Here is a 27,165-nt window from a genome sequence, read left to right as displayed (position 1 = left end):
TACACTGAGCTGCGACCTGGGTAGACCCAGCAATAACCCAGGTTCTTGCTCTGGTGTAAAAGAGGTATTACTAATTTACCACCTTCAAAGGGAATACAAACCTGCACATAATGTTAATAGCTGGGGAGTCAGTTGAAAGCAAATGCAAACAAGGAGTAATTTTGCACCTGGGCAAACCATGTTGCAATGCAAGGGGTGCAAATACATGTATTGATTGATTGATGGATTGATTGATTGGTGTCCCTGCTACCCTAACCCTTCAGTCAGTCTTTTGTCGAAAATCATTGGTGGAAATTATGAGATTAACCAGTTCCATTACACATGTGTTGTCCAAGGCAAAGGGGAGGACCTCAATAAACCACACTTTAAGAGCAGAAAAATTTGTCAGATTATCTTGAAAATGCTGAATTTCTTGTTTCTAAATTTAGGGGTTACAGGGGTGGATTTAGGGGTCAAGCATCCCCTAGGTACAACATTATTGCCCAGAGCCCCCCATTTTATTGTTTTCATTATTAGGTTTTGTAGGAAACTGGGTATTTAGTGGCATGGACAGCACATGTGTACTTTAGTAAAACAGGCAATAAAGCAAAGTACTCCCCTGAGAATTGTATCTACCAGTGCTCCAATAATATGTAAATTACACTCTGGGTATTATACAGTACTAGCCTGGGCTGTAATCTAGATCTTACTCTAAAAAAAGCTTATACACACACCTAAAGATTTTCTGTCCAACCATCCAAGTAGTTGATTGGTTGGAATGAAAATCTGGTAACATATGGGAGTAACTGATGATCAGCAATTTGCTCCCAAATGCCAGAAAACAGATGAAAATGGTCATCAGACAAGTTTGTTAAATGTTTGATCTAAACAATTTGTTCAAACAACAGTTTTTGTCCATTTTCTGGCGTTTGAGAGCAAATTGCTGATTGTCATTTGCTTTCATACCTTACCAGATTCTCATTCCAACCGATCAACTAGTTGGATAGTTGGACAGAAAATCCTTAGGTGTGTACCCAGCTTACGTGTTGAGCAGCTCTGTGGTTTGTTTAGTGGCAGTAACGGGTAGCAGCAGGTTGCCTGTCATACAGAATACACATAATGTCACTTGTGGCTCTTCCTTCTTTATATCTGGGCGATTCCCAATGCTTCCAGGCAGCCAAGGTACCCCCAACCTCGCCCCCCACCCCTGCCGCACCACAATTTGCCACCAGTAACACCTCCGCCAGTTGCAAAATAAAAACAATAAGTTGTAAATGACAAAAAAAAAGGGATTCACCTCCAGGCGGCCCTATCAGGCTAGCCACCTACCGGGGCTCAGTAGCAAAGAGACATTAAACAAAACAGGACCCACAATTAGCATAGACCCGTCATTAGAGAGGTAGGTGACATGATACCCCAACAGATTCTCAGTGCTGACTTTATTGTGCCAAGTTCAAACAACAGAACTATTTAGTATGCGACCATTATAGCAAGGTATCACCAATTAAAGCCATAAGTCATTGTGAAGGACAGAATTTTAGGGGCATGGACAGCACAGGTGTACTTTAGTAAAACAGGCAATAAACCCCAGTGAATGGTATCTACCAGTATCTACCAGTGTTCCACAGCCATAGAAGAACTTTAATGACATTGCTGCAAGTAACAGACCTGAGGGCAACACCCCTGCTTAGGAGTGGACTACACTCACCCTGGGACAACAGTAAACGTTGCCTAAGGGCAACCGTGATCTCCACTACTTGTGCTTGAACACAGCGGAGGTATAAGTGTTTTTTGTACGGGTGTGCAGCGGAAATGCGACTGATGTAAGGGGGACACAGGATGAACACAAATGTTAGGCACACTGTAGTTACACTTGTCACCTTGTGGCTCATTACAAGACCCACACAACAACCTAAACCATCGCCTGCTATATGCCATCCCTCTAAACAACAACTTCAGGCCACTAATGATTGCTTAACTTAGTGTAAACAGCAAGAACACAATAATACAACACAATAACAACTTTGGTATGGTGTAGTGTAATTGATCGCCAGCTCTCTTATTCTACAAAATTTCCACAATTTCAAATATAACAAATACTATGCATCAAATGACAAATGCAATACAAAAGCATAGACAGAAGTTGTTTTAGTCTTACACATTTTACCTCCTTTATGTAATAAGCCTTGGAGAGAGATAAAGTGGACGAGATAAAGTACCAACCAAACAGCTCCTAACTGTCACTTTATAGGCTGTATTTGAAAAATGACAGGAGCTGATTGGTTGATACTTTATCTCCGTCAACTTTATCTCTCTCCAAGGCTTAGTACATAGACCCCTATTTACTTAAAGTTTGGGCCTAATCCCCTATAGCCTCGGGCCTAGTGTCTGCCTCCTCCTAAGTTTGCCTCCTAATGTCCTGGTAACTCGGGCCTAGTGTCCGGCAAAGTTCCCCCACAACCTTGGTGGTGTAGGGAAAACACTTGCAGGTTGGTCCCACTGCACGGCACCCACTTAGATGTTAGCTGGACCTGCCCTGGTACAGCGAACTCCTGCGATCCAGGCCTCAGCTGTCTCCACTATGCCTACTGTCTCACCAGAGCCGGATTAGCAATAGGGCAGCTGGGCGGTCGCCCCGATACCCACACACACAGGTGGCCCCCACATATGGGGCCTGATTCCCTACGGAACGCAATTCTGCTTATACGCACGCAGAGCAGTTGCTAATATCAGCGGTGCTATTTAAATGTGTGCATTCACATTACAAATGCAGCCAGACATAAGGAGTAACATCGGACCCATAAGCACACTTGCACAAGCCCTGACCTTACTCAGAAATTGCTAACAGCCACACACGCTATCAGTGTTATGGCTGCTTATGGCCACGCAGTGGATAATTTATGCACGCCCCTGCAATAGTGTAGAAATGCACTGGCACGCTTGCGTTCGCCCGACCACCCTCCCGTCAACACCCACAAAGGCACTTCCTGTCAATCACTCTGCAAACACAGTTCCCATTGCAATTGCTAGTTCGCACACACGCACCGCTATGCATACAATGCGCAGAACGCAACAATCGACCGATTGCGTGTGTCTTTGCAACTGCGATCCGTGATGAATCAGGCCCATAGCTACATCACCAATGTTGGGGGGCATTGTGGCATACGGTATGTGAACTGGGTCTTCTGAGTGGCATAATGTGAACTGTTGTAACTACAGTGCATTTAACACATCTGTGGTGCTGGGAGTATTTACTTTTTAACCACATTGCCAGTATTTCTTATTGACAATTTTATTGGTAAGGGCTTAATTCAGCCCTGTGTCCCGCTATTGTATCCAGAGGCGTCACTAGGGTTGGTGTCACCCGATGCTGTAATGCACGGTGACACCCCCCCCACAAAAAAAAAAAAAAGTCGGGACAAAGGTGCACAGCTCCGCGAACTCTGCCCCCTTACCAGTCTAGCACTCACACTGTGCTCCTCCCAGAATGCAAGGGCACACCCGGTGGGCGTGATGATGCCACGCCCAATATTCTGGGTAGCAGTGCTTAAATTGGTCCTTGAGACGTGGTGGGATGACCCCCTCTCCCCTGACGATTTATCTAAGGCCTGTGGCACAAAAAAGGGGCGTGATCTCGAAAGAAAGGGGCATGGTCACACAATACTATCCCCAATTCAAATTATGTCACACAGTAGCACAATCGTATCCACATTACACCGCACATAGTGCTCCTGAGTCACATTACACCATAAAGTAGTGTCCCTTATTTATGTTCTGGCACACAGTAGTGCCCATTTTACACAACACCCACATTATTGACCCTTATACACAATGCCAACAGTAGTAGTGCCCCTTATACAATGCCCACAGTAGTAGTGCCCCTTATTCAATGCCACCTGTAGTAGTGCCCCTTATGCAATGCCCCCTGTAGCTGTGCCCATTATGCAGTTCCCCCTTTAGTAGTGCCCCCTGTAGTTGTGCCCAATATGCAATGCCCCCTGTATTAGAGCCCATTATGCAATGCCTCCTGTATTAAAGTCCATTTTGCAATGCCTCCTGTATTAGAGCCCCTTACGCTGTGCCCCCTTATGCAGTGCCATCAGTAGTGCCCCTTATACAATACCCCCAGTAGCTCCTCTTATGCAGTGCCCCTTATACAATACCCCCAGTAGTGCCCCTTATGCAGTGCCCTTATACAGTACCCCCAGTAGTGCTCTTATGCAATACCTCCAGTAGTGCCTCCAGACAGTAGTACCCCCTTATACAGTACCCCCAGTAGTGCCCTTATGCAATACCTCCAGTAGTGCCCCCTTATACAGTACCCCTAGTAGTGCTCTTATGCAGTGCCCCTTATAAAATACCCCCAGTAGTGCTCTTATTGTTACGTTCTGGTTTATTTGTGGACCCGGGGTGGTAGCAGGAGCGATCACAGAAGCAGATTTGTAAATAAAACTAGGATTTTTAATAAGTGCTCGAGTGGACATATAATGTGGCAGTAAATAAAAGTCCAGGAAAATATAAATGTGCACAAGAGTTCTGTGGTGGAAGCAAAAGGGTTAATGTCCAGGTAGAAACAATTAGAGCAGTCCAGGTGTGCAGATAGTGAAACTGAAAATAAACAAGCCAGGTTTGCAGATAGTGAACTGAAGTGCAGGATGTCAGCAGGCTCAGGCACTCAGGTATGGGCAAGGGTGATGGAGGTAGCGGGGTAGTCCAGTGGGAACTAGGAGCTGACAGGCAGACTGGCAGACAGCGGATTCACAGGAACAGGAAAGCACAGAGAACTCCCTCTCAGCTAGGCTGAGATACACGTTGCACTGGCAAAGAAGGAAGGCACTGACCCTTCCTAAATACCCCATGCCGTGCTGTTACTGGCCGGAGGGAACATGTGACTCACCAGGATTGGTCAGCCGCATCACATGGCCAGAAGGCAAGATGGCAGCGCCCATGCCAAACGGAATGGAGACGCCGCCAGGCCTTACCAGCGCAGAGTGACAACAGGCCCGCACAACAACGCGTGCAGCCAAACTCAACTCCTCTCTCCGTCTAGACTCGAGGAGAAGCAGGTAGAGCACTATGGAACTTATTCAGGACCAGGGGCTTCAATAAGGAAATATGGAAGGAATTAGGGATTTTTAGGTATGGGGGTAACTGTAGACGATAGGCCACTGGATTAATGACTTCTGTTATGGAGAAGGGACCGATGAAGCGTGGTGCAAATTTCATAGAAGGAACCCTCAGATGAAGATTCCGGGTGGATAACCAGACCTGGCTTCCAACTTGCATGCGTGGAACTATTCTACGCTTCTTATCGGCCTGGGTCTTATAGCGAGAGGATGCCTTCAACAAATCAGACCGTACTTGAGTCCAGATGGCAGCAAAATTCCGCACCGTGTCCTCCACGCCCGGAACATCGAAAACAGGCAGGCTTCGGAAATCGGGAACACGAGGATGAAGGCCATATACAACCTGAAATGGCGTTTGGTTAGTTGACGAGTGGTAGGAAGCATTATGTGCAAACTCAGCCCACGGCAGCAAGGCAGCCCAATTGTCCTGGGAAGATGACATAAAAATTCTTAAGAAAGTCTCTAGATCTTGATTAACTCTCTCGGTGGAGCCGTTGCTTTGCGGATGGTAGGCCGTGGAAAAGTTTAACTTCACTTGAAGAACAGAACACAAAGCCCTCCAGAATTTTGCAGTAAACTGCACACCACGGTCAGAGACAATTTAAGCAGGAAGGCTGTGTAGACGAAATATGTGTTGGACAAACAACTGTGCCAGGTCAGGGGCAGAAGGTAACTTCTTCAACGGTATATAGTGGACCATCTTAGAAAATCGGTCTATTACAACCCAGATAGTGTTGAAACCTTGAGAGACTGGCAGGTCTGTGACGAAATCCATGGAGAGATGCGTCCATGGACGTGATGGAGTAGGTAATGGAAGCAATTCCCCAGCTGGAGCTTGTCGTGATGATTTATGCTGGGCACAGGAGGAGCAGGAAGAGATAAACTCCATTATGTCTGCCTTCATAGAAGGCCACCAATAGTGTCTTTTCAGGAACTCCAAGGTCTTCCGAGTGCCTGAGTGCCCTGCGAAGCGAGAGGAATGTGCCCAAGTGAGAAGCTGCTTCCTTAATTCCGGGGCCACAAATGATTTTCCCGTAGGAGGCTGAAGTTGTAATGCGGCGAAAAATCTTGATTCCAAGACAGGGGTATTGCTTTGATTTTCAGATTGATCATCACAGAGGAGAAATCTCGATAGGGCATCAGCCTTCTGATTAAGTGCTCCAGACCGAAAGGTCAGGGTGAACTGAAACCTGGCAAAGAATATTGCCCAGCGGGCCAAACGAGGACTCACACATTGGAGGTTTTTGAGAAAGAGGAGATTTCTATGGTCCGTAAATACAGTAAATGGAAACTTAGCGCCTTCTAGCAAATATCTCCATTCTTTCAACGCCAACTTTACAGCTAGTAGTTCTTGCTCACCTATGGTGTAGTTCCTTTCGGCAGGAGAGAATTTTTTAGAAAAGAACCCACACGGATGGACTCGGTTGTCCTCATAACGTTGAGACAAGACTGCTCCCACAGCTTCAGATGATGCATCTACTTCCAACAAAAAAGGCCTGTCCAGATCTGGTTGTCGAAGGACTGGTGCTGAGATGAAGGCCTGTTTTAGAAGATGAAAGGCAGACTCTGCCTCAGGTGACCATTGGGCAGGATTAGCACCTTTGCGGGTCAAGGCTGTAATGGGAGCCAGCAGTGTAGAAAATCCCTTAATGAAGCATCTATAATAATTGGCGAAGCCCAACAATCTCTGGATGGCCTTCAGTGTCTGAGGTCGGGTCCAATCCAGAATTGCTTGTACCTTCTTGGGGTCCATTTCTAAACTGGAGCCAGATATTACATAGCCGAGAAAAGGTACACTGGCCACTCCAAAGACGCACTTCTCCAGTTTGCAGTAAAGGTGGTTTTCTCTCAAACGGGTCAGGACCTCCTTAACATGTTCTTGATGTTTAGCCACAGAGGGTGAAAAAATCAGTATGTCATCCAGATAGACAACAACCGAAACATATAACAGATCCCGGAAAATCTCATTAACGAAACTTTGAAAGACAGCAGGGGCGTTACATAATCCAAAAGGCATTACCAAATACTCTAAATGTCCATCTCTGGTATTAAAAGCGGTCTTCCATTCATCGCCAGCTCGGATACGAATGAGGTTGTAAGCCCCTCTTAGATCTAATTTAGAAAAAATGACAGAGCCCTTGACCCTATCAAACAACTCAGTAATCAGGGGAAGAGGGTATCGATTTTTTACAGTAATGTCATTAAGGCCTCGATAATCGATACATGGTCTTAGACCACCATCCTTCTTGCCAACGAAGAAAAACCCAGCTCCGGCAGGTGAAGTAGAGGGGCGGATGAACCCCTTTGCCAGGTTGTCCCGGATGTACTCGGTCATGGCTTGAGTCTCAGGCAAGGACAGCGGATAGGTACGACCACGAGGTGGCATCTTATCAGGTATCAATTCAATTGGACAGTCCCATTCCCTATGAGGGGGTAAGATATTTGCTTGTTGTTCAGAAAAAACGTCGGCAAACATCTGATATTCCTTGGGAATGGCAGAAGAAACTAATGAAACTGTCTTTCTCACAGGTCGAATTTTTGGAAGACAGGATTTCTGACAGTCCATACCCCATGACAGAATCTGCATAGAACTCCAATCAATCCTGGGATTATGTTTACGTAACCAGGGTAGACCAAGAACAATTTCTTGAGAGGCCTCTGATATCACCAGGAATTTTAAGGACTCAGAATGAAGTGCCCCAATTCGGACCAATACAGGTTGAGTCTCTTTGGTGACTATCCCGTTAGTCAGAGGGCGTCCGTCTATCGAGGTCAGAGAGATAGCATGGTTGAGAGTCAAACAAGGTATCTGAAATTTATCAATGAAACTAGACGTTATGAAATTTCCGGCTGCTCCTGAGTCGATTAGAGCAGTAGCAAAGACAGGTTTGGGTTTAAGATCCAAGGCTAGGGTAATCGTGAAATCTTTAATTTTTGGAGACGGGTTCATAACTCCTAACTTGATGTCTCCAGGGTCAGTTAGGATTTGGCATTTCCCGGTTTACGGGGACAGGAGATCAGCAGGTGACCAGACTCTCCGCAGTACAGACAGAGGTTCTTTTGCATTCTTCTCTGACGTTCTTCTTTGGAGAGGTGTGTATGATTCACCTGCATAGGCTCCTCTTCAGTGGGAGAAGGAATGGGACGGGTAGAAAAGGAGGGGGTAAATGACCTTTGCCGGTCAGTTCTGTTTTTTTCAGCCTGACGTTCCCTGAAGCGTAGGTCAACTTTGATACACAATGAAATCATGTCGTTCAGATTAGTAGGAAGCTCTCGAGTGACTAGATCATCCTTTAGTCGGTCTGACAACCCATGCCAGAAGGCCGAGGTGAGGGCTTCCTCATTCCATTTGAGCTCTGATGCTAAAATTTGCAATTGCACGGCATATTGACTGACAGGACGGACCCCTTGCCTCAGTGTCATGATGTTTGATGATGCTGATACAGTACGCCCAGGTTCATCGAAAATCCTCCTGAAGGATGACACAAAGCCTGCGTAATTATCCAGCAGTGGATCTGAGCGCTCCCAGAGTGGGGAAGCCCATTCCAAGGCCTGGCCGGATAACAGAGAGACTATATAAGCCACTTTAGTTCTTGCAGTTGGAAAGTTGTCAGGCTGCAGGGTAAAATGTATGTCACACTGATTTAGGAATCCTCGGCAGAGTTTAGGATTGCCGTCAAATTTATTTAGTAAAGGAAGACGTAAGCGGAGAGATGATCTGCCTCCTGTATTCCCAGACGCTGATGCGGATGTAGTTGCTGGTACTTCAGGGGTAGAAAAGGAAGTTTGCAAACTATCCTGTCGCTTGGACATCTCTTGCAGAAATTTAGCCATCTGATGCTGCATGTTTTCCAGATTTTCTAATCGACCAGAAATGCACCTGAACAAATCCACTCCTGACTCCTGATCCGTGGCCGGCTCCATGAGGCCAGTGCAAACTGTTACGTTCTGGTTTATTTGTGGACCCGGGGTGGTAGCAGGAGCGATCACAGAAGCAGATTTGTAAATAAAACTAGGATTTTTAATAAGTGCTCGAGTGGACATATAATGTGGCAGTAAATAAAAGTCCAGGAAAATATAAATGTGCACAAGAGTTCTGTGGTGGAAGCAAAAGGGTTAATGTCCAGGTAGAAACAATTAGAGCAGTCCAGGTGTGCAGGTAGTGAAACTGAAAATAAACAAGCCAGGTTTGCAGATAGTGAACTGAAGTGCAGGATGTCAGCAGGCTCAGGCACTCAGGTATGGGCAAGGGTGATGGAGGTAGCGGGGTAGTCCAGTGGGAACTAGGAGCTGACAGGCAGACTGGCAGACAGCGGATTCACAGGAACAGGAAAGCACAGAGAACTCCCTCTCAGCTAGGCTGAGATACACGTTGCACTGGCAAAGAAGGAAGGCACTGACCCTTCCTAAATACCCCATGCCGTGCTGTTACTGGCCGGAGGGAACATGTGACTCACCAGGATTGGCCAGCCGCATCACATGGCCAGAAGGCAAGATGGCAGCGCCCATGCCAAACGGAATGGAGACGCCGCCAGGCCTTACCAGCACAGAGTGACAACAGGCCCGCACAACAACGCGTGCAGCCAAAGCCCCCCGCCAGACACCAGCTCCACCACCAGACAGCCCGCGCCACAATGACCTCACAGGTAACACTCGCCTAGCGCCATGCTGAAATACCCTGGCTGTGACACTTATGCAATACTCCCAGTAGTGCCCCTTATACACTATCCCAAGAGCTCCCCTTATGCAGTGCCCCCAGTAGTGCCCTTATACTGTGCCCCCTATACATTACCCCCAGTAGTGCCCCATATGCTGTGCCCCCAGTAGTGCCCTTATACTGTGCCCTCTATACAGTACCCCCAGTAGTGCCCCTATGCAGTGGCCCCAGAACGCCCCCAATAATGCCCCTTATGCTGTGCCCCCTCCACTGTGCATTACTATTTACCTTTCTTGAAGATGTCCAGGCTGGCTTGCACTAGAGGTGTCCAGGCGCGTTCCTCGTCTTCTCAGCGTGTCGCATGCTTGATGACATCACCGCGACCGCCGTCCAGAGCCACACACAGGCACAGAGAGATGCATTGCTCTGTGCTTTGTGCCTATGTGTAGCTCTGGACGCCGGCCGCGGTGAGGGAATGAAGTGATCCCCGGTAGCGGCGGCGTTCAAGGCCATGAAATTTGGGATCGGCGGTGGTGCCGGGGAAGGGGGCAGACGTCTCTGTGGATGGGGTGCGGCCCGCGGGTGTGTGTGCTGCTGTTTTTGGTGTCACCGCCTTGAAGGGTGACACCCGGTGCGGGCCGCACCCCCCACACCCCAGGCACCCCCCTTGTGACGCCACTGATTGTATCATATTATTCCCTCCCTTTAGAATGTAAGTTCTCTTGAGTGGAGTGCTTTACCATATGTTCACTTTTGTCTCGCGGTGAAGGGTGAATCGGTAAGAGTCATCTTACCACTGCCGGACAGTATCTGCTGACTTTAATTATCTCCTCTGTGGGAGAAGCCCGGAAAGGAGATGCAGCTGACAGCTTCGGGGAGCGGGGCCGGGCTCTCCGCATCATTAGGTCATGCCCCCGTTGCAACAAAATGCATGATTCGCTGGTTCGTGGGAAGAAGACCGGACCAAATGTAGCGATTTGCGTCATTTAAGCTATGCCCCCTCCCTAAGGACCTGAGATTCTCCATATTATCTCCCCATCCTACCCACCTCACTATGAAGTGGGAGGAATGCGGGAGATCCGCCTACTCTAATGAAAAATCGTGAGCCCTCCCACAACTTCTGGAAGAGTAGACAAGTATGTGGTAGCCATGCCCTCTTGGGTGAAATACTGTAAAAGGGGGGCATGTTGAATTGCTCTTCTCACTGTTAAGCCAGGTGCACACAAGACGATGTCTAGCGTGCCCGACATCTTTAGCAATGGGACCCGGCGGGAGAGCCGACATCGGCAAGTGAATACACACTTGCCGATGCTGGTAGTGGCGGCGGGGGCCATGCTAACGATATATCCCCCGTCGGGCCTGCATGCAGGGCCAATGGAAGATGTCACTGACAACGTGCGAGAGTGCGCATCGTCAGCGCCATAGTGGGTACACACTAGACCAGTGGTTCTCAAACTTGGTCCTCAGGACCCCACACAGTTTATGTTTTCCAGGTCATCCAGCAGGTGCACAGGTGTAGTCATTACTCACTGATACATTTTAAAAGATCCACAGGTGGAGATAATTATTTCACTTGTGATTCTGTGAGGAGACCTAGAAAACATGCACTGTTTGGGGTCCTGAGGGCTGAGTTTGAGAACCTGCGCACGATGTGCCCAATATGTCGCTCCGATCCGCCGGATCGGACGACACATCGTCTAGTGTGTACCCAGCATTAGAGATAGGGTACAAGCAGAATTCTTTGATGACTTAAGTGATAGGAGTAGATGTATATTTATGCACACACCTACACCCGGAAACGCTCGGCACAGATTAATATTTAATTTCAAAAACGATGTTTAATGAAATCCGACTTGTCTCCAGAGCCTATTATGCAAGAAGATCACAATTATCTGTAGCTTCTGTGTAAGCACTATAGTTTTAAAATAGGATCTAGCCTGCAAAGATGCTGCAGAATGTCAGATCAGCTGCAGTAGCTTACGTGTCATCTGTTAAACTTGTTTTATACTCTTTGTTTGCAGATGTTCTAGAAGGGCAGTATATGGGACGGCCTGTGGCCATAAAGAACATCAAGTGCGATGTCACAGCAAACAACTTCTTGGCAGAAGCCACCACAATGACGTGAGTTTACTAATTGTGAATCCATTGTTTGATGGAGACAGGAGTGTAGGTAAGGTAACTGTCTACAGTACCGGTGAGGAGTTAATTAAGGCCCTCATTCAGAGCCGTACGCTCTGAGCAGAGCGCACGCTCTGAATGAGGGCCGGGCTCCATTTTCATGGAGCGTCCTCCTGGATGCTCGTATAGCTGTGGGTCACCACCCACAGGCTATACGAGCGTGCATTGTGATGGTCGCGATGGTCGAGACCATCGCGACCATCGAATTTGCGAGCCGGAGCCTGCGGTTGAGGTTTTCAACCGCAAGCTCCGGAGTGATTTTGGCTCTATCAGAGCCAAAATCACTCCCACTGACATCACTAGTGATGTCAGTGGGCCGGCTTCTGACGGGAGGCGTTCCCGTGGGAACGCCCCCGTCAGGGAGGCACGCCCCTGGCACGCCCACCAAAGGGGGCGTGCTGTCAATCAACATTGACAGCACGCCCCCTTTGATCGGACACAACGAGCGAAGGACTTTCCTTTGCTCGTCGCGTCTGGCGCATGCGCACGACGGAGCTCCCTCCGTCGTGCGCATGCTCAGTCCATAACATCAACCCACTTGCGAGCGGACAGCCGCTCGCGAGTGGGTCTGAATCAGGCCCTAAGTTTGTTGCATCAGCAAAGAGACAAACACACATACAAACATGTACACAGACACATACACACAGTGCTCAAAGTGGGAATTTTGAAGTGGGGGTATGGAAATTTACCCCCACCACTCCCCAAGCTTTAGAGATTTTGTTAACAAGATTCAGCCTCTGCTTCTATCTCAACCCCTGTACCTCTCACTGCCTACTACTCTCCCCCACCCCCTGTACCTCTCACTGCCTACTACCCTCCCCCACCCCCTGCACCTCTCACTGCCTACTACTCTCCCCCACCCCCTGCACCTCTCACTGCCTACTACTCTCCCCCACCCCCTGTACCTCTCACTGCCTACTACCCTCCCCCACCCCCTGCACCCTCTCACTGCCTACTACTCTCCCCCACCCCCTGCACCTCTCACTGCCTACTACTCTCCCCCACCCCCTGTACCTCTCACTGCCTACTACCCTCCCCCTGCACCTCTCACTGCCTACTACTCTCCCCCACCCCCTGCACCTCTCACTGCCTACTACTCTCGCCCACCCCCTGCACCTCTCACTGCCTACTACCCTCCCCCACCCCCTGCACCTCTCACTGCCTACTACTCTCCCCCACCCCCTGTACCTCTCACTGCCTACTACCCTCCCCCACCCCCTGCACCTCTCACTGCCTACTACTCTCCCCCACCCCCTGTACCTCTCACTGCCTACTACCCTCCCCCACCCCCTGCACCTCTCACTGCCTACTACTCTCCCCCACCCCCTGTACCTCTCACTGCCTACTACCCTCCCCCACCCCCTGCACCCTCTCACTGCCTACTACCCTCCCCCACCCCCTGTACCTCAGCACTGCTTCCAGCTGCGGTAAGGTAGTGTAAAGAGGGATAACTAGGTATTTCCTGAAAAGCTGTCATTGTAAAAATGACGGCTTTTCGGAATAGATAGTTATAGGGAGGAGGAATGATGAATTCCTCCGGTAACTCCATGCGAGTTCTACCTAATTACCTCCAGAGAAATTTTAGTTATGATGAATAGGCCCCATAAGCACTTAAATCTGCTCATCCTAACTCAATACCATTATCACTCTAGAAAACTTCAACATAAGAATCTTGTGAATCTGCTGGGAGTTGTCCTGCACAATGGCCTGTATCTTGTAATGGAACTAATGAGTAAGGTAAGGTGGCTGATGACATTGGGCTTGATTCAGATGCAGCTTCTTTGACGACCGTAAATACTGCGTTTTTTAGCATACTGCGCATGCGCAGAAGCAAAGTTACATTGTGCAAAATGGGCATTCCAGGGTGGGAACTGGGCGACAACACTACAGGCTCATGTAAGAGATCTGTGTCGTGGGAGTGTTGTGGGCGTGTACGAATCCTCACATTAGCACTATGGATATTTGCATTAGCATAAGGTAGTAAATTTGGCTTCTGCTGCATCAAGCAAACAGCACTTTGCAACCAACTCAGAATCAGACCCTAAGTGTATACAGAGATCACTGTAAATCCCATTTTCTCTGCTAACTTCTACCTGTTGCAGGGAAACCTAGTAAACTATCTGCGGACACGAGGTCGGACTATGGTGCCTCCCCAGCAGCTTCTCCATTTCTGCCTGTGAGTAGAGATCGCATCGATAATTTCCTAGCATATTAAATACATAGGGGTAGATGTACTAAGCCTGGGAGAGAGATAAAGTGGTCAGAGATAAAGTACCAACCATTCAGCTCCTAACTGTCACTTTTTAAACACAGCCAGTATAGACAGCAGCTGATTGGTTGCTACTTTATCTCAGTCCACTTTATCTCTCTCCAAGGCTTAAGGTGCATACAGTATCCACTACACAATGAAAGAACGATTGAACAATAACGACACCGTTATCTTTCAATCGTTCATCATACTGTGCAGTGGACAATGTGCCCACACTGAACGATATGTCATTCAGTGCTGGCACCCTCCCTCATCCCCGAACATGCACAACCTGTCGATATCAGCAGGTTGGCCTGAATGTTCAGGGGATGATGGATACCGGCAATGACCAGCGTGAGCATGCATCGCTGGTCGTTGCCAGCATATTCACTGCGCGATTAATGTTCGATTGAACGATACCGATGTCGTTATCGTTCAATCATCCATTTATATTGTGTAATGGATATGTGCCTTTAGTACATCACCCCATATAGAGAAACATTTGTTTGCATGGTATATGCATGATAGTGAAACATGCTAATGACATGTACATGATTGAATAGTAATGGTTTACATGTTGAACGTCTCCATTCATAAAAAAAAAATTATTACACAAAAATAGACACTTAAATGAATGGATTTAGTGTATGTCTAATTTACATAGACCATAGTTACCTACTCTCCCGAAAGGTGTGGGAGACTCCCAATTTTTTTTGTGAGTACATAAGGAGGGGGTGGGGCTAAAATGTTGCGGAATAGTATAGTTTTAACCATGCCCTGTCACAGCAAAGTGCCACGAATTGCAGCTCCACAAGAAGGGGGCGGGGAGATTTGGGGCCTAATGACTTAAAGAGCCAGGCTCCTGCCCCCAAAGTGGTCATTTACATCTCCTTTCTGGGCTTCTCCCGGAGAGGAGAATTAAAAAATAGGCAAGTATGACTTAGACATAACATGTTCTAATATAAACAATAAATTCTGGTTGACTATTTGATTAACCAAGTTTCATATTGTATATACAGTATACCTCATGGGCAAAGTGTGCAGCTGTGCTATGGGGCCCAGAACTTAGGGGAGTCTATCTTCCTTGTCAAAGTTACATGTGTAATATACATTTTCACTACTGGGTGGTACATAGGGGCCCTTACAAACTTTTGCTATGGGGCCTTCAAATACCTAGTTATGCCCCTGGTATACCTTACAAGTCATCTACTAGCTGTAACAACTGTGTTTGAAATAGTGGTTTTTATTAGTATTATTAATTCATCTTTTCTGCTTCATTATAAAACCTCAGGGATATTGCACAAGGTATGCAGTATCTGGAAGAAAAGCGTCTGGTCCATCGGGATTTGGCTGCACGGAACATTCTCGTGTCTGAGAACGGAGAGGCAAAAATCAGTGACTTTGGTCTATCCAAGTCCAAGTTCCTGGCAGAGGACCAAAGCAGGCTTCCTATCAAATGGACTGCGCCAGAGGCACTGCGCCATAATGTGAGGAGCATATTTATCTCTCAATCACAACATGGGCAACATCTGAATCCACTCACCTGGGTTCCTAGCTCTTCATTGTCATTTCATATCGCCTACGTTAGGTTAAATGTATATAACTTCAGTTTAAATCAGAGGTTCCCAAACTCGGTCCTCAAGGCTCCCCAACAGCTCAGGTTTTAGAGATATCTATGGTTGAGCACAGGTGGTTAAAACAAATTAACTGAGGTACTAATTAAGTCACCTGTGCTCAACCATAGATATATCTAAAACCTGAACTTTTGGGGAGCCTTGAGGATCGCGTTTGGGAACCTCTGATTTAAATACTTATTTATTATTATTATTATTATTATTATTATTATTATTATATTCTCAGAAATTCTCATCTCGGTCAGATGTGTGGAGTTTTGGGATACTACTGTGGGAAATGTTTTCTTATGGACGTGCACCATATCCCAAAATGGTAAGAAGTTATCCATCCAAAATGTACATACTGTATGTCTTTGCAAGTAGCCTCTATGACATCTCCCCATCTCTATTTTGCAGTCTGTGAAAGAGGTGGCAGATGGGGTGCAGAATGGTTATCGCATGGAGAGCCCTGAATATTGTCCTCATTATATATACAAATTAATGAGGAGCTGCTGGGAGGATGATCCAGGAAAACGTCCTCCATTTAAAAAACTAAAAGAAAAATTGGAGAAAATTGTAGCAGGAGAGTAAAAACCTTCTTTCTACCTGTCATTGTAATTGCTGATACCAGGCTCCAATACAGTAAACTAATAGCAGAGATAGATGAGACCATTTGTATTATTTGCAGTACATTGAACTATACAGCCTACATCCACATATGTGTGATAACAGAACACAATTGCTTTAATTAGCTCGCTAGCAGTGGTGGGTTCAGGTGATATAAAACTGGACTAGCAAGGGCAAACCGCTAAAATGGGAAAATAATTTCCTTTGGGAAAAATTATATTCAGCGGAGTACAGTATGTCCAGGCTGAACTCACAACTGCTTTCCAAGCCATGAAATAATTTCCCATCTAACAAACAAAACTAAGTATAAAGTATGAAAAATACACTTTGATCATGTTGGAGCACAAATGTCTTATTTGAGAAATAAACCAAGATGTTTATTGTACAGTTTGCAAGGGACAACATACATATTACAGTTGGGTATGAAATCCCGGCTGTCGAGATTGCACTGGTCAGAATACCGACAGCGGCATCCCGACAGCCAGAATCCCGACACCCATAGGAAGTAACGGTGAGTATCTTCTTCTATGGGGTCCACAGCCATTACGTTGGGGTATATGGATTTATCCAGGCACCAAACCTAATCCAAGCTCTCGGCTTCCAGGATGCACCCGGTCCTCCCCCATATACCCCGCCCCTGGTTACAAGGCGTCAGTTGTTCTGTTTGGTGCTAGAAGGCACCGCACTAACAGTGGGACTGCTGCAGCAGTCCCAAAAGACAAGTTTTTTTTTTTCTTCCTCTCTGGGCAGGCAGCACTTGCTGAGCAGCTAAGTGTCTGATGGGAGAGGCGCGTGTCACCTGCTCCATCTACCCCCTGCCGGCACTGCAACATAGGCAAACGCAGGGGGGGTTTCCATCTGCCTGGAAACCCCCCTCCCCAGCCCACACCATGACCACAATAGAAATAGTAATATAATAGAATTTTTCCAGTGCTGCATTTTATTCTCAGTATCACAGATGAAATAATTAGCACCACCTGTGGATCTTTTACATGTATCAGCCAGTGATAAATAACCTGTGCAACAACTAGGAGATCTGGAAAACATGTACTGTTAGGGATGCACTGCTATAGAGCCCAATATGTACTAGGGGTGTGCACCGGCCACTTTTTGTGTTTTGGTTTTGGATCTGGATCTTTTTTCGTGTTTTGGATCTGGATTGGTTTTGCCAAAACCACCCTTCCGTGTTTTGAGTTCTGGGTTTTGTGTTTTGGATCTGTATTTTTTTGAAAAAAAGCATAAAAACAGCTAAAATCACAGAATTTGTATGTTTTTCTGCTCCTATGCTATTATTAACCTCAATAACCTTAATTTCCACTCATTTCCAGTCTATTCTGAACACCTCACACCTCACAATAGTGTTTTTATGTCCAAAAGGTTGCACCGAGGTAGCTGGATGACTATGCTAAGCGACACGAGTGGGCGGCACAAACACGTGACCCATCTAGGCGTGAAACTGCAGTGGCAGACAGGATGGCAGTTTGAAAAACTAGGCCCCAAACTGTACATAATGCAAAGAAAAAAAAGAGGTGCAAGATGGAATTGTCCTTGGGCCCTCCCACCCACCCTTATGTTGTATAAACAGGACATGCACACTTTAACAAACCAATCATTTCAGCGCCAGGGTCTGCCACACAACTGTGGCTGAAATGATTGGTTCGTTTGGGCCCCCACAAAACAAGCTGGCAATTAATGGTTCCCTGCACAAACTGGCTCTACGGAGGCAAGATGTCATCCTCATCCTCCTCATCCACCGATTCCTCACCCTCTTCAGTGTGTACATCCTCATCCTCACAAAGTATTAACTCGTCCCCACTTGAATCCACCACCACAGGTCCCTCTGTACCTTCTGGAGGCTGGTCTCCGTGGAAGAGCTGATAATTCATTTTGATGAACATCATCTTCTCCACATTCTGTGGAAGCAACCTCCTACGCCTTTCGCTGACAAGGTTCCCGGCTGCACTAAACACTCTTTCGGAGTACACACTGGAGGGGGGGCAACTCAGGTAAAATAGAGCCAGTTTGTACAGGGGCCTCCAAATTGCCTCTTTTTCCTGCCAGTACAGGTATGGACTGTCTGACATGCCTACTTGGATGCTGTCACCGATGTAATCCTCCACCATTCTGTCAATGGTGACAGTATCATATGCAGTGACAGTAGACATGTCAGAAATTGTTGCCAGGTCCTTCAGTCCGGACCAGATGTCCAAACTTGGTCCTGCCTGCCCTGCATCACCGCCAGCGGGTTGCTTAGGATACCTAAGTTTTTTCCTGGCAGCCCCAGTTGCGGGAGAAAATGAAGAAGGAGCCGTTGACGTGTCACGTTCCGCTTCAGCTGACAGTGTGTTCACCAGCAGGTCTTTGCACCTCTGCAGGCTTGTGTCGGCCGGAAAGAGAGACACCACATAGGCTTTAAACCTAGGATCGAGCACGGTGGCCAAAATGTAGTGGTCTGATTTCAACAGATTGACCACCCTGGAATCCTGGCAAAGCGAATGAAGGGCTTCATCCACAAGTCCCACATGCCGAGCGGAATCGCTCCGTCTTAGCTCCTCCTTCACTTTCTCCAGCTGCTTCTGCAAAAGCCTGATGAGGGGAATGACCTGACTCAAGCTGGCAGTGTCTGAACTGACTTCACGTGTGGCAAGTTTGAAGGGCTGGAGAACCTTGCACAACACGGAAATCATTCTCCACTGCGCTTGAGTCAGGTGCATACCCCCTCCTTTGCCTATGTCATAGGTGGATGTATAGGCTTGTATGGCCTTTTGCTGCTCCTCCATCCTCTGAAGCATATAGAGGGTTGAGTTCCACCGCATCACATCCTCTTACTTCAGGTGATGGCGGGGCAGGTTCAAGAGTGTTTGCTGGCGCTCCAGTCTTTGGCACGCAGTCGCTGAATGGCGAAAGTGGCCAGAAATTTTTCGGGCCACCCAAAGCGTCTCCTGAACGCCCCTGTCGCTTTTCAGAAAATTCTGCACCACCAAGTTTATTGTGTGAGCAAAACATGGGACGTGCTGGAATTTGCCCAGATGTAATGCCCGCACAATATTGGTGGCATTGTCAGATATCACAAATTCCCAGGAGAGTCTAAGTGGGGTAAGCCACTGGGCGATGATTTCCCTCAGTTTCTCTAAGAGGTTGTCGGCGGTGTGCCTCTTACTGAAACCGGTGATACACAGCGTAGCCTGCCTTGTAACGAGCTGGCGTTTCTGAGATGCTGCTACTGGTGACGCTGCTGCTGCTGTTGCTGCGTAAGGTGATACATCTACCCAGTGGGCTGTCACAGTCATATAGTCCTTAGTCTGCCCTGTTCCACTTGTCCACATGTCCGTGGTTAAGTGGACATTGTGTACAACGGCATTTTTCAGGACACTGAGGACACTTTTTCTGACGTTTCTGTACAGTCTCGGTATCGCCTGCCTAGTGAAGTGGAATCTAGACGGGATTTGGAACCGGGGACACACTACCTCCATCAATTGTCTAAATCCCACTGCACTAATGGCGGATACCGGACGCACGTCTAACACCAACATAGCAGTCAAGGCCTCAGTTATACGTTTTGCTTCAGGATGACTGCTGTCGTACTTTATCCTCCTCGCTAAGGACTGTTGGAGCGTCAATTGCTTAGTAAAAGTAGTGGTGTTCCTACTTCCTCTCTGGGATGATGAACGACTCCCAGCAGCAGCAACAGCAGCAGCGGCAGCAGTAGGCGTAGCAATGCAGGATCCTCCGGAGGAATCCCGGATAGGAGAGTCAGTCATGCCAGCGCTTGGATACAACAGGACAACGGGATTTAGGTGTCCCTGGACTGCTTACGGTCTTAGCCAAAGTTTCTGAACTTGACAGTAACTTTTTATGAACGCGCTGCAGGTGCCGTATAAGGGAGGATGTTCCTAGGTGGTTGACGTCCCTACCCCTACTTATTTCACCTTTACATATGGTACATATGGCAAGACAGTTGTTGTCCGGATTTGGATAGAAATATTGCCAGACCAAAGAGGTGGAATGTTTGGTCTTCTGCCCAGGCATGACCGTGATGGGCTTTTTCATCCCACGGACAACAACTGTCTCCCCCGGAGCCTGATTTAAACAAACCACATCACCATCAGAATCCTCCTCGCCAACTTCCTCCTCAGCGCCAGCTACACCAGTATCCTCATCCTGTTGTACTTCAACAGTGACATCTTCAATTTGCATATCAGCAAGTGGACTGTGGGTGCTCCTTTCAGCACTTGCAGGGGGCGTGCAAATGGTGGAAAGAGCCACCTCTTCCCGTCCAGTGCTGGGAAGGTCAGGCATCGCAACCACCACCACACTTGGACTCTCCTTGGGGATTTGTGATATCTTCTTAGAAAGCACAGTTCTTCGCTGTGCTTTTGCCAGCTTAACTCTTTTGATTTTTTTAGTGGGAGGAGGGCTTCCATCGTCATGTGAAGCTGAACCACTAATCATGAACATACTAGGGATCGACCTAAGCCGTTCCTTGCCACTCCGTGTCGTAAATGGCATATTGGCAAGTTTACGTTTCTCTTCAGATGATTTAAATGTTTTTTTCAAGGTCATTTTCCTGAACTTTGCCATTTGGGATTGTATGTGCCCTCTACTATGACATTGGGCATCGGCCTTGGCAGACGACGTTGATGGCATGTTATCGTCTATGTCATGACTAGTGGCAGCAGCTTCAGCACTAGGAGGAAGTGGTTCTTGATCTTTCTCTATTTTATTTTTATCGGAGAAAGTTTGGTCCTCCATTTATGTTATATCGATTTGATATATACGTGCGGCTAAACACAGAAAATATTTTTTTATTTTTGCCGAAGAGTAGTGCACTTTGTGGGTTACACCAGCCTTTAAGAAATGAGCCAGCCGGCTCTTTACTTATGGGACACAGGCGCACGCTTGGCGCTGCTCCTTTGTTGATGCACGTGCGGCTACTGCGCACACAATTCACAAACACAGAAAAAAAAATTTATTTTGGTTTGGAGTGTACTTTGGGGGTTACAGCACCCTTTAACGGTCAAGCCAGCCGGCCCTTTACTTATGACACAGGCGCACGCTTGGCACTACTTTGTTGATGCACGTGCGGCTACTGCGCACACAATTCACAAACACAGAAAATAATTTTTTTTTTGGTTTGGACTGGAGTGTACTTTTGGGGGTTACAGCACCCTTTAACGGTCAAGCCAGCCGGCCCTTTACTTATGACACAGGCGCACGCTTGGCACTACTTTGTTGATGCACGTGCGGCTACTGCGCACACAATTCACAAACACAGAAAATATATTATTTTTTTAGCACTTGGGGGGAGCACCCCTGATGGACAGAGCACCCCCTGGACAACACTACAGCACCCCTTTAGGACTGGGACACTGCACAGGACTTTGGAGTGGACACAGCCCCTATGGAGAACTGACTGCACAACACAGTCCAGCCAGCCCCTATGGACTTTGAAGTAGTGGACACAGCCCCTATTAACAACAGCAGCACAGCACAACACAGCCAGCCCCTATGGACTTTGAAGTAGTGGACAACAGCAGCACTACACTACACTACACTACACAGCCCTAACTCCCACCCTCCCTCTTCACTGTCCACAGCCGAGTGAGAAAATGGCGCCGACGCGGGTACCTTATATAGGATCCAAAACCCGCGAGACTCGGAAGGCGGGATGATGACGTTTTGCCTCGATTTCAGATCCGAGTCAGACGGGAAAAGTCGAGCCTGACTCGGATCTGCCTCGGATCGGGGGGGCTCGGGGGGGTTCGGATTTCAGAAATCCGAACCCGCTCACCCCTAATATGTACATATATGTCCAGGGCAGTGCTAGGTCGTTCTGCTGCTCCTCCAGGCTCCTGAACTTGCTCCAATGCTCTGGGAATGGTGCCCACATATAAATAAATACATTAATCTCAGGCGGGATGGCCCTACTGCTGCATATTATGGGTTACTGTGGTCGCTGGTCCTGTATATGATGGAATTATCACACACAATACACTATGTATGACGCATAGTAAAGCTGTTTAAGTACTAATTCTGCCCTCTTCATGGACTGGCCACACTCACTCTAAAATCAGGCATTTGGAAACCCCCCTCTAGAAATCCTGCATTTGCCACTGCTGCAACACTGGTCTAACGACTGGTACAGGGGATGCAGGTAAGTGTGATTGCGGGCGGCCGCTGACGTCGCAGTCAGGAGCGGACCGTCCTCCGGCATGGAGACTGGCCGGGGGACTGCTGTAGTGAGCAGCCAGGGAAACCTGCCTCCTGTCACTAGACCACCGGGACTTGATGTGCCTGACAGCCGGGGGGTTATGGCGGCGGCCATGTCAGTGTGCCGGGTGGGTCCATGCAGCATAGGGGAGGTACGTTTCCCCGGCGGCTCCTCCGCCAACCCGAACTATGGCCCTCACGAGGTTTCCCGCATTTGGGTTGCTCCTACCAGACGTCAGCTTTATGAGTTTGCAACGGTCACTCCTGGGTGCTCTCCATGGCTGGAAACTCAGGAGGTATTGGGTCAGTCTCCCTGTATGCCTGTCCCTTGAGACTAGTCATACAGAGCTCCATATGCTACTAAGCTTCAAGCTGTTTGTAGTTCATTGAGAGCCTAAATTGCATAAGCTCTGCTGAGTATATATATATATATGCATTGTTTGTGACTTTTGTTTGAAAGTCTGTGTGTGTTACAAAGTGCTAACCTATCACTACTGTTTCCCCTAATAGCCCTCTGCTACAGGTTTGTGGGGTGATTAAGGGGAGAAGCATTGACATATGTGTACTCCGTTCCTTGCATAAGGATATTATTATGTCAAAGGAAGCTGAAAGACATGTGGCAGAGGCCCCTCTGTTGGCATCTTGTATAGCCTGTAAAGCAGGTTTGTACCCTCAGGATTTTATTCAAAATGGTCTGTGTGCTCATTGTTTTATGGAGTCTACGCAACAATCTAATTTGCCGGCTTCTGGGCAAAAGCCCCAGTGGGCTTCATTTTCCCAGATCCTGGCACAGGTGGCAGAAAGGTTGGCAGTTCCAGCGGCTCCAGTGATGAGATATCCTCAGCCACTGCAGCCAGCCATGTTCCTGCCCCCTATGATGCCATCTTGGATGGATATGTATGCGCATAGAAGTCAGGCGGTACCTTCATCTTCAATAGCTTTTCAGCAGCAGCCACAGACGGCCAAGTCAATACAGCCAAAGGCCAGAAGGCGTTTGGCCGCTCATATGGGCCGGGACACGGAGGAGGGCGAGGAGGCCCAGGTGTCCTCTCAGGAGTCTCTTTCAGGTGAAGAGGGAGATCATTTTCTGGTGGCTGATGTCCCTTTCTTAATCAGGGCAGTTAAGGCAGTGTTGAATATTGATGAGGAAGAGCAGCTGCAGAGAAAGGCGCCAGTGTTTAAGAGCCAGAGAGTAGTTAAAGCAGAGTTTCCCAGATCAGAGCATTTGTCAGAGCCCTTGGGGTAAGAATGGAAGGTTCCGCATAAGAAGTTCCATCTTTCCAGAAAAATCACAGCTTTATACCTGTTTCTCTCGGAACAGTGTTTTAGGTGGGAGGTCCCGCCGTTGGTGGACACACATGTGGCACATTTGGTGAAGAGTACCACATTGCCTTTGCCCGGCCTGTTCTCTTAAGAACCCCACTGATAAGAGACTGGATGGTTGTCTTAAGGCAGTTTTTTCTATCTCTGGGGCAGCCACCCGCCCGCCTATGGCTACGGCTTGGTTTGCCAAAGCCATCGAAGAATGGGTGAAAACTTTGTTGGAATCCCTGCCAGAATTGTCTAAGGAACAGCTGGAGATTGTCAAGGAGGCTTCATCCTATTTGGGGGAGGCAGCATTAGATGCAGGGATACTACCTGGTAAAGCATCAGCTGCCTCTGTGGTAGCACGTAGAGCCCTGTGGTTAAGGGATTAGAAGGCGGATGCTGGGTCCAAAAGGGCCTTAGAGTCCCTTCCATTTACAGACTGAGTCCTTTTTGGCACAGAATTGGACAAAATTGTGGCTTCAGTGGCAGCCTCTAAGGCAGGTGGATTACCCTCAGCATTGGTTCCCAGGCAGAGAACTTCTTCTTTTCACAACTTTCGACCACAGGGGAGGGTCAGAGGTCAACCCTCTGCTAGAGCAACCTTTAGCAGAAAACCACTACCGAAAAAGCCCTGGCAGAATAAAAGCCCAGGTTCCAGGTCCCAGGATAAGCCTGCGGCCTGATGGGGCGGGCCTCACCCTGGGGGACCCCAGCAGGATAGGAGGCCGGCTTCTTCACTACTCACATACCTGACATCTCACAACAATGGATGCCTGGGTTTGGGAAGTGGTCTCCCAGGGTTATGCTCTGACATTCTGGAGAAGTCCTCCCCAAAGGTTCTTTACTGTATCCCAGCCAGTGGGTTCGGTGAAGGCTTTGGCCCTACAACAGGCTGTTCAGTCCCTGCTAAAGGCGGGTGTGATCATCCGGGTGCCAAGGGATCAGGTACGGAGGGGTTTTTATTCCAACCTGTTCCTGGTTCAGAAGCCAAATGGGTCCTTCCGACCTATTTTAAATCTAAAGGAACTCAACAGGTTTATTCATGTACCCAGGTTTCACATGGAGACACTGCAATCAATTGTATTGGAACCAGGGGATTTCATGGTTTCCCTGGATATCCAGGATGCCTACCTGCATATTCCAATTTTGTCTTCCCACCAGCAGTTTCTTCGGTTTCCGGTGGGGCAGGATCATTTCCAGTTTCAAGCACTGCCGTTTGGCTTATCCCACAGCTCCTCGAGTGTTCACCAAAGTGATGGCGGTGATAATGGCACATCTCGGGCGCCAAGGCGTCAGAATTTTGCCTTACCTGGATAATCTCCTGTTACTGGGGCAGTCCCCACAGGGGTTGCTGAGTCATCTCAAATTGACAATCTCCTGTCTACACAGGCACGGTTGGGTCATAAACTGGAAGAAATCCTTTCTCCAGCCAGTGCAACAGTTGGTGCATTTATGGGCGCGTCTGGACTCTGTGAGGCAGAGATTATATCTACCAGAGGGCAAGATTGTGGTCCTGCAGTGGCGAATACACAATCTGCTTCACAACAGACGAGTCTCAGTACACTCGGCAATGCGAGTGCTGGGGTCAATAGTGTCCACCTTCAGCATGGTGCAATATACTCAGTTTCACTCCTGTCCGTTACAGCAGTGGATCCTCTCACGCTGGAATGGGGAGTATCAGTCAATAAAGTCTCAAAGGTTCCAGCTGTCTCCAGAGGTGCGGTTGTCCCTGTCCTGGTGGTTGCGGACGGGCCATCTCAACCAAGGTTACCCATTTTGGATATCGTAATGGGCTCTCCACCGATGCCAGTCTTCGTGGCTGGGGAGTGGTGATGGGCCAGCACATCTTCCAAAGGAAATGGACAGAGGCAGAGAGTCATCTGCCCATAAATACCCTGGAACTGAGAGCAGTGTTCAGGGCTTTAGTACAGGCCCAGAGTTTGTTGCATGGCAGACCTGTGCAAGTGCAAACCGACAATGTCACCACGGTTGCCTATCTAAATCGTCAGGGAGGCACTCTGAGTCGGGGAGCCATGATGGAAGTATCAAGAATCCTGGTCTGGGCAGAGCGTCACCTTCCTGCGATAGCAGACGTGTTCATACCAGGGGTCCTAAATTGGGAAACAGACTTCCTGAGTCTGCAGGATACTGTTTAAATGCCAGAGAGTGGGCTCTTCATCCACAGGTATTCCAAAGCTTGGTAGACACATGGGGTCTTCCAGAGGTAGACCTCATGGCTTCGAAACACAACCACAAGTTGCCCAGTTATGGGTCCAGAACCAGGGATCCGTTAGCCAAGTTCACAGATGCTCTGACAGTAAGGTGGAATTTCAGGCTTGCGTATCTTTTTCCGCCTCTGGCTCTTCTTCCCAGAGTCATCAGGAAGCTCAAGCAAGAAAACAGTGTGGTGATTCTTATTGCTCCTGCTTGGCCCAGGCGCCATTGGTTCACCGATCTACAAAATCTATTCGTGGACACTCCGTGGCCTCTTCCTCTGAGGCAGGACCTGTTAGTTCAGGGTCCCTGCCTGTATCCCGATCTTCCTCATCTGTCTTTGATGGCGTGGCTCTTGAGGCCTCCGTCCTCAGAGCCAAGGGGTTTTTAGATTCAGTGATACAGACGATGATAAGGGCACGGAAGCCTCCTTCTGCCCGCATTTACTATAGGGTTTGGCGCTCATTTTTCCAGTGGTGTAAACTGAGGAAATATGACCCTAGTGTGTTTAAGGTTTCTTGAGTGCTTTCTCTCTTCCAGTTAGGTTTAGAGTGGGGTCTTTGTCTGGCCGGAATCTGTATGATATCCCGGCTGCCACATGGCCGGGAGTTCGAATCCCGTAGCGGCAGCCCAACAAAACAGCAGAGCCTGGCAGCAGAAGCCCAACAGTGCTGGAAATCCCGATCGTAGCAAGGTAAGTATCTACTAATCTAACCTAACCCCCCTAACCCTAACCCTCCTTAGGGGTGCCTAACCCTAACCTCCCCCCTGTGCCTAACCCTAATCCCCCCTTCCCCGCTGCCTAAACCTAAGTCCCCTGGGGGGGTGCCTAACCCTATAACCCTAACCTCCCCCCATGGGTGCCTAACCCATACCCCCCTTCCCCACTGCCTAAACCTAAGTCCCCTGGGGGGGTGCCTAACCCTAACCTCCCACTGTGGGTGCCTAACCCTAACCCTCCCTCCCCCTAGCCTAACCCTAACCCTCCCGGGGGGGTGCCTAACC

At 48.2% G+C, this 27,165-nt stretch overlaps 1 protein-coding gene across 3 annotated transcripts in view; it reads left to right on the top strand.

The window, feature by feature from the left end:
• The window catches only part of MATK (megakaryocyte-associated tyrosine kinase), a 69,912-nt gene extending 53,460 nt beyond the window's left edge, over positions 1-16,452 (top strand). For all 3 annotated transcript variants that reach the window (XM_088452989.1, XM_088452990.1, XM_088452991.1), the window contains 6 exons: positions 11,784-11,883; positions 13,593-13,677; positions 14,043-14,116; positions 15,480-15,675; positions 16,049-16,135; positions 16,219-16,452. In XM_088452989.1, the coding sequence (XP_088309115.1) occupies positions 11,784-11,883; positions 13,593-13,677; positions 14,043-14,116; positions 15,480-15,675; positions 16,049-16,135; positions 16,219-16,392 (716 nt within the window). In that variant the 3' untranslated portion in view covers positions 16,393-16,452. The remainder of the gene's footprint in view (positions 1-11,783; positions 11,884-13,592; positions 13,678-14,042; positions 14,117-15,479; positions 15,676-16,048; positions 16,136-16,218) is intronic.
• Positions 16,453-27,165: the final 10,713 nt, after the last annotated feature.

The sequence above is a fragment of the Taudactylus pleione genome, unplaced genomic scaffold (genome assembly GCF_031769625.1).
Source record: "Taudactylus pleione unplaced genomic scaffold, aTauple2 ptg000560l, whole genome shotgun sequence".
Taxonomy (NCBI): Eukaryota; Metazoa; Chordata; class Amphibia; order Anura; family Myobatrachidae; genus Taudactylus; species Taudactylus pleione.
The sequence above is the reverse complement of the archived record's forward strand: the minus strand, read 5'-3'. Positions and strand labels throughout refer to the sequence as shown.